At 38.3% G+C, this 13,915-nt stretch overlaps 1 protein-coding gene across 1 annotated transcript; it reads right to left on the reverse strand.

Moving 5' to 3' along the window:
* Positions 1-234: 234 nt before the first annotated feature.
* On the reverse strand, positions 235-9,622 carry abhd6b (abhydrolase domain containing 6, acylglycerol lipase b). Its single transcript, XM_041798752.1, has 9 exons — positions 9,558-9,622; positions 5,013-5,144; positions 3,171-3,327; positions 2,840-2,953; positions 2,612-2,744; positions 1,291-1,448; positions 1,108-1,162; positions 636-736; positions 235-414 (listed from the first exon to the last, which is right to left on the reverse strand). The coding sequence occupies exons 1-9, from the start codon at positions 9,620-9,622 to the stop codon at positions 235-237; spliced, it is 1,095 nt and encodes a 364-aa protein (XP_041654686.1).
* Between the last annotated feature and the right edge of the window lie 4,293 nt (positions 9,623-13,915).

Raw genomic sequence — 13,915 nt, forward strand, 5'->3', positions numbered from 1 at the left:
GCATTTATTCACACATTTCAACATCAGCACACCAAATGAATAAAATTAGCTTTTATTACCACGAAACAGTTTGCATTACAAATTCAAACGGTTTAATTCATTATTTTAGAGATGCTGGAGGAAGAATTATTGTCTGATTTGATCTTGCAAGCCTGCATTCATATTCATGTCATGTACAAGGAGGCTGTGAGGCTTTACAGTGAAAAGCAATAAAAAATAAAAAAGGTATTTGATTTATGAAGATTTCTTTGCGCCACCCCGGGCATCTTGCTGCAAAATAATGAACTCCAGGATGAGTTTTGCAGTCCGACAAGGTCTCTCCATCGCCACAGAGTGCCCACAGTTCTCCAGCAGGTCCACCCTGCACCCTTGCAACACTTCAGCAATGACTGCAGCTCCAGAAACATCCACCACCTGGGCAGAAAGGCAAATACAGGACAGTTATCATACCATTACAAACGTTTGTCTTAAAGCTCTGTAATAAGAGCTGAACTTACAGAAGACTGAGCCAGCGCCTCTAGGTTACAAGTCTGTACACAGCAACAGGATGTTAAAGATTACTTTAACAGACTCAGGCACCAGGTAATCCCTTCTATATTTGCTTTTGGTGAGTCTTTGTATACATCATACTTGACCTGATCTTGCTTTCCCCATATCACTTGTAAAGGTGCAGAGATGAGATGTAAATGGTCCTGTAAGGCATATCTTGATTTCTCACTGACGATCTCCATAAATACTAATAAAAATAAACAAAAATAGGCCCCATGGACTGTAAAAATCAGGGAGTTGAATGGGAAATCTTAATTTCTGCTTTACACAGCGCCTATAAAAAGTATTCACCCCTTGGATTTTTTACCCTTTTACTGATTTTATAAGTTAATCATGGTCAATAGCATTTGGCTTTTTTTGAGACAAAAATGTACAAAAATCTTTCATGTTAAAGTGAAAACAGATTTCATATAAATATGTAATGCAAAATAAGTGACTGCATAAATATTCAACCCCTTTTAGTCAATATTGAGCATGAAAGATTTATGAAGTAAATAAAAAAGTAAAACATCCAAGGAGGTGAATACGTGTATAGACACTGTACAAATTTGCACAAACCTTCCTGGTAGAATGTGTTGTGAGGCTGCCGGACATCTACCAATCCTTGAAGAATCTAAAAAGTCAAAACAAATTTAAACATGGCACTGAAATGATTCTTTCATCATATCTTGAGGCATGATTTTCAGCTGTGCACTGAAAGTGAAATCCCCTGATGCTTTCATTTTCAAATGTGGGCCTGACCTGCTGGGGTATTTTGAAGCGAACGTGAGAGCAAAGTCTGAACATGTCCTCCATCTCTTCAGGTGTTGTTGGTATCAGCGGGATATTTAATGTGTAATTGCTGTGCTCCAGGTCCTGCAGATGATTGTCAAATTTGGTCTCACATGGGTGCCTTATACCTGCAGGATAGAATTAACGACTAATTAGAAAGCGGTGATGCACGTGATCATGTTTGCTTGTACAGTCCCTGTAAAAGGAGTGAGGTTTTCAAACTTTACAATACCACAGGATTTAATACAGTCTAATAGCATCAAAAAGTACCATGACTTTAAAATCCTACAGTCATATTCATCAAAAAGCTGCAGTGATTGACAAAGATTGGTTCAGCTGGATTATGTGTGATGATTGAGATAGATTATTAAACAAAGGGGCGGTGCTGTATTTTTGTGGACAGCTGACAATACTTTATAATTCATCTGTGAAATGTAGACTGTGTATTTCTGCAATTTAGTCAGTGTTCAGAAGTTTGCTCACAGTTTTTGGTGATTGAAGAGCAGAACTTGACACGTTTTGGGTACCTAAGACTTTAATTTCTGTTTCCACAGTATCAAGACAAGTATTAATTCTATCTGACTTAACTAGTATCATATCTTAACTTAAGAGTCTCATATTGGGACAGGACAACCCTGAATATGGGGTAGGACAAGGTTCCCCATTTAAGAGCCAAATTATGTGAGAATTTTTCCTCCCATAGTACCAATTACAGTTATTTTAGGTGTTGCTTTGAACATTAGTTTATGATTATAGGCAGTAAAAGTTATATGGTATTTCAACATTCTCAAATCCTGTATTAAAGTTTCATAACAATAGGTAGAGGGTTGTCATAATCATATCATTTTACTCCTTCTATTATATTTAAAACTATGACAAGAGCCGATGCAGACCAGATAACTGGCACTGTCAGGGCAGACCTGGCCCACAGGCCACAATTTGGCGATCACTGGAGTAGTTAGTTCTGTGTTTCTAACTGGTACGTTCCATATCTGTGGACCCTGAAAGCAAAATGAGAAGAAGAAAGTCCTTAAACATGAAACGTATCTTTTTCTTTTCAGCACAAAATTAAGACTTCAAGCCAAGTTTGAAATTGGATAGGTGACATCATTATGACATCAGCAGGGTTACTTTCTGAAAAGCCAAACAGCCCTCTCTGTGGCAACAGAAGAAATGAGAGTGATACTTCACAGTGAGAAAAGCAAACACTCAGTTGTCTGTGATGACATAATATAGCGTGTATTTGTGCCCTTTCATGCGTCCTTTAACTCACACGCACAGAGTTACTGACCGTCTGGACAAATGAGAGTCATGCTACAGATCTCTGAGGGGTAGCAAGCTGCATACACTCCAGCTACATTTCCACCCATGGAGGTTCCAACTAGATGAAAAGGTTTTGTGTTGAGTCGAATGATTTCCACAAACTACAGGGCATGAAGGAAAAAAACAGATTTTCATGGAATCGTTTAGGATCCAAACACGAACATTCAGTTTTTAGTTGCTCTGTCTTTAGTTATACCTGATGGATCCTTGTGACTTGCCCCTGTATGGAGTAATCGTCTGAGTTTATGCGTGTTGTTCCCTCATGGCCGGGCATGTCCACACACACAATGTGTAGATGTTTGGGTAGATACTAGAGAAGTGGCGGAGAGAAGTTTAGTTTATCCATCACTTATCACTTATCCATTCAACTCATCATTTATTTTATAGCAGGTCTTACAATCCTGCAAAGCTCACTTTACTTCCATATACACCAGTTGTATCTTATCTCAATATCACATTTCTAAAGTTAGTGATGAGTGTTTATCCATTTTATTCATAGTAAGAAAAAGTGTTCACTTCCCCCTGACCTTAACAACAGTGAGCCATGTGTCTTTGTGTGCAGAGAACCCATGCAGCATCAAGATGGACGGTCTTATCCCAGGCTTTCCTCTGTAGGAGAAACAGAAGCGATAACCTCCACAGTCTGCATAGCGTACCTGTAAGCCCAGGGTCCTCCTCCAGTACCTGAAGGGGAGCAGAGATATGTGTTTAGAGACAGGACATGTCCTGACAGGAAGTCAAGGCTTGGCAAAGAGATAACAGGCCTTGATCCAAAGCTGTCCAGAGTAATGTTTTTTTTTTTTTCACTTCATGAAGAATAACTCTGTTATGTCAACAGGTAAAAATAGACATGACCTGAGCTTTTTTACATAAAGTATGTATTCATAACATAATGCTGCACTTATTTTAAGGGTGACTTTTTTTTAAGTCAGTGGAACACTCTCAGGTCATTATCACAATAAATAGTGGTAGATCAATTCTATTCTTCCAATCCAGGTATACAACCCTTATTAAAATGTTAGCATTAAAGGACAAAGGAATTTACAGCTGAAGGTTTTACTGCCCTATCCAAACCCTTCGAGACTGTAGACCACAGTTTGTTGTTGTCTAAGCTAAAGGCTTATGGGGTGTTTGGTGTTGAGCTCCACAGGGCTTCATACTGAGCCTACTTCTATTCCTTATATACATCAGTGATTTGCCTTTAATATCAAAGGATGCGTTTTTGTTTTATATGCCGATGACACTTATATTTGCAACACAGATAAAGATGACCATACATGTGTTTTGATATGGATTGACCACTGGTTCAACTGAAATAAATTATCTCCTAATGTTAAAAAGAGTGCCTACATGATCTTCAAGCCCAAATGCAAAAAAAATCTCAGATGTTATCAACGAGAAGCTCAATTGGAAAAAGCCCCTATATGTCTAATAAATCAGCAACAAATACCATGATTTTACAATGTGTAAGACACATCTTGTGAATGTCTATTATAGTGTAATTTATCCTCTCATTTCTTATGGTAACATAGTTTGGTCCACCACATATAAGACTAATCTCTATTCAATTTTTCTGGTACAAAAATGTTTGTTAGTATCATCACTAGAATGGTATTGATAAAGCTTGTGAGTATTAATCATGTCTGACATAAATATACTACAGGAAGTTCCTTTGACTTCATGGTTTTTGCTCTGATATGCAATGTTAGCTGCAAGGCTTTCTATACAGAGGTGTGTCTTTCCAAATCATGTCCAATCAATTTAATTTAGCACATGTGGACTCCAATCAAGGTGTAGAAACTTCTCTGCAAAGATCAAGAGAAATGGGAGGCACCTGAGACAAATTGTATGTGTTATTGCAGGGTCTTAATACCTAGGTCAATAGGATATTTTAGTTTTTTTCTTTTTCAGAAAGCTGTACAAAAATAATCTTAAACTCAGTTTTCACTTTGTCATTATGGTGTGCTGAGTCTAGATTGATGAGGATAAAAAAATCAATTCAAATGTCTGTAGCATCAGGCTGCAACAAAGTGAAAAAGTGAAGGGGCTCTGAATGCATTGTACATCATTCATCAAGGGTCTCTACTACGAAAAATGTCTGTGTCAGTTAAACAGTTAATCACTTTGACACCTCCCACCAGTCTCAGTCTTAAGATCTGCTGTAAACTCCCAATAGCAGCTGTAATGATGTAAATAAAGAAAACTGGGAAATAAGCAGTTAAGATGATGTTTGAAATGAAATATTTGTACTTTACTGTAAGAATCTAAGGTAGAATTGTCATCAGCTGCATCTGTGGTACCCTAAACGGATTTCACATGTTGTATTAATTATATAAAGTGAAAATCAGGGCAGCAGTTATTGAGCTCACCAGTAATAGACTTTAATGAGAGCTGAAGGCCAGAGCAGGAAAGAGGCAACAAAGGCCAGGATGGGAATAGCCAAAGTTCCTCCTGCGATAATGAACAGGTTCACCACGTCTAGATCAGCTGCCATGGCTCGCCTGAAACACACAACACACCGGTGGCACACATGCATTGTCTCATGTCAGGGAGGGGCAAAAAGAGCATCAACATCCATACAATCAATGATTGTTGAAGTAATTCACCTAAATAACACAATATTTGTCCATGCATAACACACACTTTCAAAAGAACTTACTTTCAGATGATTTCGTTTTCCCCCTTGTTTCTTCCTAGAGAGAAACATGAAAACGATGGGTCACCTCTGACTCTGTTTGTTTGAGAGCCAGAAGTTACTTTAATTAGTAGAAGTTTCAATGATGCATTAAAGCAGAAACCAAGTCTGCTCTCTAAAATTCAAGTATAAAATAGCAAAAGTGTCCCGGTAGACTGCAGTTAGTCCCATGAGATTATGTTTGCTCTGGATATCCTCATTGATTATTACTCATCATTAGAGAAACCGGGACACTGAGACTGTTCGGTCGATCTTTTAAAGTGAACGCACAGGCTAGAGTTTGCTCCTGGGATTTACACATTTAAAATCAAAAGGTGCAGAAAAGAAAACAGTGAAAAGCTTACATGAGGAAAAGCTTTACACAAAGCATCAGCACCAGCTTTACTCGATTGTGAAATGCATAACTGGTCAAGCTGCAGCTGAAACAAGGTATACAAATATATATCCATCTAATCACTTGCGCAGCATTCAAGCAGCACACACCAGGGCAGAGAAACATGTCGTTTTAATTTAAATAGGTTTCATTTTCTTTGTTCTGTTTTCCATCTTGATAATGGGGAAATGACACATAGATAAAAAATAGACAGACTCCAAACCATATTTTTAGCCCTTTATTGTGGAAATGCATCAATATTCTTGCACAATCAAATGCATTACCAGTGGTTTTCAAACATTTTTTGCCCAAGGCACACTGTAAATCAAGCCGAAAATCTCAAGGCACACCATTTTCATTGTAAAATAGCCTCTTTAACACATGTCCCAGTGGCAAATCAATTTGGTTACAGAGATTCCTTTAATGGTATCCTGACAGCCTGTTAGCGCTTGAGTGCAATGCAGCTCAATGGCACAAGTTTTCCCCCACCGCCCTGTTCTTATTTTCCTCCCTGTTGCTCCGATTGAGATGGACAAGTAACAGAGAGGTACCCCAGAGGATGACAAGGTACCAGGAGTGTCCTACCATAAGATATTCTGAGTTTTCTTCCACTTTCCTCACTCACTGACCTTGTTAGCTTGTTTTACAAAGTGGAGAGTGCAATGCACGAATATTATCTATATTCCTTTATGAAATGTTGTAGTCTGACTTGTGCTAACATGGAGACAAAATTATGTGGCTCACAGCCATTGGAGACTAGTCAATAAATACTTTTACATGTGGAAAAAATGTCAATATACAGGGCAGAGAATTGCATAGTCAAGAGATAACAGATGGACAGTGAGCATACAATGCTGCATGATCACATGCAGTTAGGACATGGGTTCTAGTATCCTTAGTTGTTGTACAGTTTTAGTAATAATGTATACAAATTCCTACGGCACACCTTGACTTGTCTCAAGGCACACCAGTGTGGCCTGGTCTGGCACAAACACTGGCAGCTGAGTCCAACACGAAGAAGAAACTTCTGCTTGGGACTTCCGGCATGAATTGGATGTATAGCGACGCCCATGTCAGCGATCTTGACTGCAATTGGGTCCCTCTCCTTTGAGTTGTAACTGCTACAATAAAGGTAAAATTAATCAGATCAATTGCATGATACAAAGCACTTCCTTAACTCTTATAATAGTCCAAAATAAAATATTACTGATGAAAAAAACTGTTGTAATAACCTTTCAGATTGAAAAATGATTAAAATGTCAAAAAATGCTGTGCATTGCTGTTGTTTAATTCAAATTGTCATAGTGTATTTGAGCACAAAATTACAATTATATAAAACAGTCATGATATCAGACTTCTAAATTTAATAAAAGAGCATTGATCCCTGTTTTGATACTGAGTTTACAAATATATAGAAGTTCTAGGCATCCAGTATTGGGTAATTTCTTGTTTCATTTGTTTTCAGCACCAAAATGTATGCTGATAGACTTGTGCAGTTTAGAAAGTGCACAGGGGTGCCAGTTTAGATCAGTTGATAGAGCAGGCACCCACAAACAGAGACTACGATCCTGGTCATTCTTTCTTCAGCTACCCCATAGTGTAAGGCAAAAAGCTGAAAAAATAATTCAAAAAAGAAAAGTGCAGAAATTGCTTCCATTTTTAGAGGTTTTTCTGTTGCACTTTTTTAATGGAACATATATTATTCCTCAGTTATTTTCAATATTGCTGAAGAATGCCATAAAATGATGGTATCTTTATGATTTGTAACGAAAAATACTGGAGGAAAATTTGTGATATCCCTCAAGTGTTTATTTGTGTAATGAAGGTTTGGTGTAAGTATTGTCTCGGGCTTGCTTGAAGCTGTTGTGTAAGGGTCCATTGTGTTTTTTCATGAGGCACAGAAATCCCATCCACACGCCGGTCTTTGCCTGACAGAATAAACATTTTCAATACTTTATTTTGATTACATATTTTGTCACAGAAATGTTACCAAGTAAACTTGATTTGCAGGTTTCTCAGACAAAAGCAGTTCCCTCATAAATCGACATTGATACTATCATGAAGTCCTGATTTAAAGCCTGTTATCTGAAGAGCCCTTCAGACTCACTTGGTGGTCTCCCTCTGTGAAAGGTGACTGATTTGATCGCCTGTTTAGGGTCCAAGACTCACCACTGGGTGTCATGATAGAGGCAGAGTGGGGAGAGTCTTATGTCTTTCGTAAACGTCTCACACCTTATTGCACAGTTTACTGAGCGTCACAGCATTCAGGGCGAGGTGTCATCAGCTCTGTGATCCTTTGAGAGGGTTTTCCTTCACTGAAGCACAGAAACAGACCTGATGAATCAACCAAGTCGTGCTATAATCACACTATCCTCATTGGGGTCACCCTGACAGGATAAACACCAGAACATTCTCTACATAAAATGACTAAAATATGGTCCCTACCTTTTGTTTTGTGCATTTGATGCATAAAGAAACACACTAAAACATGTTTATCATAACCATGATATAATATGTTGAAATTGCATAAGAGGGTTGGTGGTTTTATAAAAAATGAAACTACATGCTGTTATGTAACCCTGGAGATATGAATGTTGTGGACTGGTGAAGTAGTTTTCTTCATATTTCTCAACTCAAGTGTAAAATACATGACAGGAAAGATGTGATTCGGCCTTAGATTTGGAGGATTTAGCTGATACATGCATACATTCTGTATTGTGCCTGAGCAGCTCAGTATGTTGAGTAAATTAGGTCTATATGCAGCCAATAATTACTCTGTAAAAAAATACCATCTAATTCAGCTGCCATTGTGCTGCCTCCCCGGTCCACTACAGACGACCTACATGCAAAGTAGAGCAGAACAAATGGACAGGACAACTCTGCAGAGGGGCCAGCATTGCATGGGAATGATTCTCTTATTTGGGTTTATATAGAGTGAGGAGGCTGTCGTCAGTCATCTTGCATGTTACATACACCCTCTGTTTCCTCCAGGTTGTCTAAGCCACATCAGTCATGCCACATTGTATCCTAAGAGGACTCCATGACGCAGCAAAGACTGGTAAACAGAAATGATAGATCCAGTGTGGCACCAACAAAATGAGGACGATGGACAGTGCTTTGACCTCATGGGCTAAGAAAATCCTTAAAATTAAGTATGCGGCTTCTCTTCCTGGTGAGAAATATTCTGCGTCCTCCTCCACAGACCTTACATCAGTGTGGTCAGTCTGCTCAAAAGGGCGTAGCTGCACTGCGTGCTTAGCCCTATAATCTTCCAGCAGATGTCGAGGCCCCCCACAGTCAGTTGTCACATTAATTCAGGTCATCAAACAGAGTTTCATGATCTCCGAGTATAGCTGTACAGAGATTTAGCATATCCATTTTACAAAATCAGTCTCACAAGAAGCAGATTAAAAACATACAGTACATGCAGTCAAAACCAAAACGACACAGAGATACTCTATATCCTTCATAAAAATTCAGCTAAGCTGTCCATTTAATTGTTTCACTAATCCCCAATAAATGACAAATGGCACAAATCCCAGTTTTTCTTTATAGTTTCTTGTTGCAACAATGCCTTGTTTTGGGTTTGAAGAACCAAGAAGACAATTAAATACATGGTCAAGTTAAAGTGACAGAATAATGAGTCCAAAAAACAAGCAGAAATGTTTTAACCCAAATAACTCAGATGACATCACTAAAAGAGGTGCATGTCAAAACAATTAGAATATCATTAAAATGTTCATTTTATTCTTTTGTTTTAATCTTGATCACATCTTACAGCTCACAAAAACAAAAAAAGCCTCTGAGAACAGCCTGCCGTTTCAGCAATGACCTTCTGTGGCTTACCCTTCCTTGTTGAGAATGACAATGATTGTCTTCAGGACATTTGTAAAGTCATCAGTCTCCCCCATGTTTGTGGTTGTGTACACTAAACCAGAAGAATGAAGAGAATGAAGGCTTAGGAAACCTTTGACTTTTCCACAATATTCTAATATCTTGAGCTATAAGTAATCATAATCATCAAGATTTAAATAAGATAAGTCTTAAAATGTTTCACTTTGTATGAGATGAATCTAGAATAAATGTAAATTTAACAGTTTAAAGAAAATCACTGGTGAAAAACAAACTTTTACATGATATTCTTATTTTTTGAGATGCGATTGTAAGTCTTAGGGTCATTTTTCTTGACAAATTTATGGATCCTTAAAGCTTCTGTGATGAGATTTGAATAACTGTGGATTATTTCTTTCCTCCTATTTTTAAGAGCTGGTGTTGTATTGAGTGTTTAACTATACCCTGCATATTTCACAACAACTACTAATGAGCGATATATTTATTAGAGATGCATCTATTGCAAAGATCCTGGTCAAAATAATATAGATGTTAAAAATGACAATTTAGCTGATTGCCAATCCATTTCTTTAATTTTTCTGTGGGTGTAAGACCCCTTTTCATGTTTGTCTATAAAAACAGACCAGATTTGATCCCAAAGGTGACTTATTCTGCCCTATAAAAACATCCTTTCTGAATCAGAAATAATGTGTACTAGCTTGCCAGCATTAAATTAATGCTTAACAGTGAATAAAACATTAGCTACTGACATCAGTGGATGTCACATTACTTGCCAGTCTGTCAATAGGGCCATTATCAATTGATACCAAGTTAAACAGATGTTTTAAGAAAACAGAAAACATATAAGGTCTGTAAAACCTTTGTCACGTTATATTCCAGCTCTGTATTGCTGTAATCTCTGACAACGCACAGTTGAAGAAGCAGAAGCAGATGACTGAGATTCTTCTATTTCCATGAGTGCGTGTAAATACAGAGCTGTGTTTTTGTGTCTCTCTCCCTCCGAGAGTCCGAATCAGTCACCCTGTGTCATTTACGTGAGGAATAATGTCGCTCTATGCTGGGTTCATTGTTCATTCTCATACTATGTGGCATGCACTCCTCCACACATGCTCACTCATTTCGACGTAGCCATCAGCTGTTTACATCACCGGGTCACAGCTGTCCAATAGCACGGCTCCACTCCCTCGCTGTTAGCCTATCATGTTGAGCATCCTCTTAAAATATGGCTTCCCCCCTCCACTGGTTTATTCGTGCTATTTCTGACCATCCGCCTCCCCATCACCACCAGGTCTTTACCATTCAGACAACATAATCAGTCATCTTCTGATCTATCCCAGCCTATGACTAAAATGCTTTTTTCCATGCGAAAGACAAGACTAAGACTAACCAGAAATAAATAGATCTTTGATGACTGAAACTGGCAAAAAGTAAGTTTAGTTTTAGTTAAGATGACTAAAACAAGACTAAAATGTAATTAAGTTTTTGTCAGACATTCAAAATCCATGATATTTCTCCACTGTGGGTAAATCTGTGGAAATAGGATGCATCTGTAGCTCTTCTGCCTCTCGGGTGTAGAAAGCAGGGACCCCAGGTTTGGAAGGGAGCACACTACCATGACTTGGTACCAGATTTAGGCTAGAGAATATATGCTTAGACTAAAATGTGAGGACTTAAACTATAAAGGGTAGAAATGGCAAATCTGAAAGGCATCTAATCTTAAGACTAAGACTTAGACTAAAATTAAAACAGCTGTCAAAATTAACACTCAGGGTGTCACCCTTCAATCCTCGTCTCCCTGCAGAGATGTAGTGCCAAAGAGTTCCTGACAGTAACTGTCAATTGAGTATCATGTCTATGTAAAATAAATTATCATCTTTGATTCATTTACTTGTTTCTCCCTGTTGAATTCTGCCAGTGTAGCTTTTTATGGCTCATAACCTATGGGTGTCAAGAATTGTCATACTGGTCAAACTTCCACAGGCCAACATGTCAGCGCACTCCTGTAGTCTGTGGCCACACTCAGCTTTTTCTATTGTGTATTGTATGGCCAGAGTAAATACTGTGCTCACCTGAGAAAACCTCACTCTCTCTGCATCCTGCTGTCAGCTGCTATCAGTCTTTCTAAATGTCATCTGCAAAAAAAGGCACTATTAGACAGCAGTGTAACAGGCAGTATGAGATGTGGGAACCCTTAATTTTTGAAAGCTATTGCATTCAGCCTAATACTAAAATAGATCAACTTACCATACATGGAAAATAAGTAACTGAAGTTACTTTTCAGTGTCACAATGACCTCTGGGAGTCAGGGAATTGGAGAAAAAATATTTTACAGCAGCACGATGTCTGACATCATCTCCACCAAGCTTTGTGGCTTCTGTGATCACATGCTTATGTAATCACTAAAGAGGTGTAATTACAAGGTTAAGATCTGTATTTGAGTTCACTATTTACATACAAGAACAGTTATTCATAAATTATAAAACCAATCAACTTGACAAACTTTTCCATGCCATTCAAAAATACAGGGAAAAAATACAGGGATTTAGTACTTAATACAGCAAAATTGCTGTATTAAATTATGTACCTTGTACATAATTTAATATAACCATTAGACAACTCTGAAAGGATACCGAGCAAGTGTATGAACTTAAATGGGATTTATGCTTGTGTCCAGGCTGCCCAGAGTAGAAAAGGACCAGAAAATATGCCCCCCCCCCCGATGTCATGAAAAAAGAATAGTGCTAATTATATTAATGCATACACATTTGATCAGTAGCATTAGCACCAGCCTCCTGGCTAACATTTGCCTCCTGTCTCTGATCTGCTTTAGAGCAGGTAAAAAAAAAATTTGCTGCAGGTCCTAGCATGGCTGTACAGCCAGGCATTACTCTCTTAGCACTTCAAGTGTGTAATATCTAGCCTTGTAGCATTTAGAAAAAACTTGGTAAAATATGTTATCAGTAAGTTGGCCTATCCAAATTAGTGTTTCATCACCTGGATATTTAAATTTACTTTATTTTTATTAACTTAGAATAAGCGTTTTATTCATAGGTAGGGAGGGTCCCCTCTACTGACTCTGCCATCTGAATTTTTGCACCACAGTAAGGACAGAATAGAAACAGATACACATTTTTTAAATTCTACTACTAGCCATGGCTACCACCAGAAGTGAGCATCTCAATCCAGAATCTGACTGTTAATCCCAGAACACACCGGCGCCAGACTATTGCAACCTGTCATGTGACATGCCTCAATTGCCATCCCTAGTAGCACGTCAGTGGTCGAACTCCCTTGAGCCACTGCTGGGCCAGGTGCTTGATAGCAGAGCCGAGAGCCCCTCTTCCCACCTCACTAGGTAAGCAAAAAAAAAAAAAAAACGATAGTAGTGGGACTTTACCAGCCGCAAATGCCTCCCACTTATTTTACACCTCAAACAAAAGATTGTGCTAAATTTCTGTTTACTGTGCTCTCAAATAGGGCTGCTACTACAGCACCCATGATGGACAAAACAACTGTTCTCTCAGAAAAACACTCCACCAGCTGCGTTTGGAATAGAGCAGTGGCGTAGAGTGCGGGGGCACAGCATGTCCAAGCACTGGTGTGGGTCTGTTCATAAAAAAATCATGGGGCAATCGTTTGGACACGCCTCCAATGGCACCAACGTGTTTGGGCATTAGATTTTGCTAATTTTCCCAATTACGGACTATACCTTTAAGTTCAACAGGAACCTCTTTGGAAACATTTTCAAACAGAAAACAATAAATCTATTTTTGTTGCTTCCATGTAATGGTAGGTATTTAGGTTTAAGATAAAATGTTATCATTGCTCAAATTGCGGACTTCTTTGCTTATCTATATGGGCACTCCCATGATGCTAGACCCCGCAAAGCTCCGCCTTTGGGCAGCCTTGCCTCTGAATACTGATGTGATGTGATACAAATTCACCATGTAGAATTTCCTTAAATTGCTCTGCTGTTATGTAACATAAATTATGTAATGTGCAGTCTGGTTTATTCACATTATTAAATTCATATGCACCATCTTGTTGGTTGCTAATTAACAGCTAACGGGTGATACTAGAAGCTCTTACATGAGAGGGCATTAGATTTAATAAAAAAGTTAATAAAGAGATATTTCATCATCATACATTTAACTATACATGAGAGGAACTGTTCATTTTACAGATCCACCAGTAAAAAGACAAGGTGATGTCACTTTAAAAGTGACTATATTACTTCAGTCTTCATTAATGGTGTATGAATTTCTAGACCTGGATGTGACTTTTTCTTAAATACCATTCCTCAGCCAGTCTACAAGATTCATTTAAACACCCATTTTCAAATTGATGTTGCT

Source organism: Cheilinus undulatus, linkage group 11 (assembly GCF_018320785.1).
Source record: "Cheilinus undulatus linkage group 11, ASM1832078v1, whole genome shotgun sequence".
Lineage (NCBI taxonomy): Eukaryota > Metazoa > Chordata > Actinopteri > Labriformes > Labridae > Cheilinus > Cheilinus undulatus.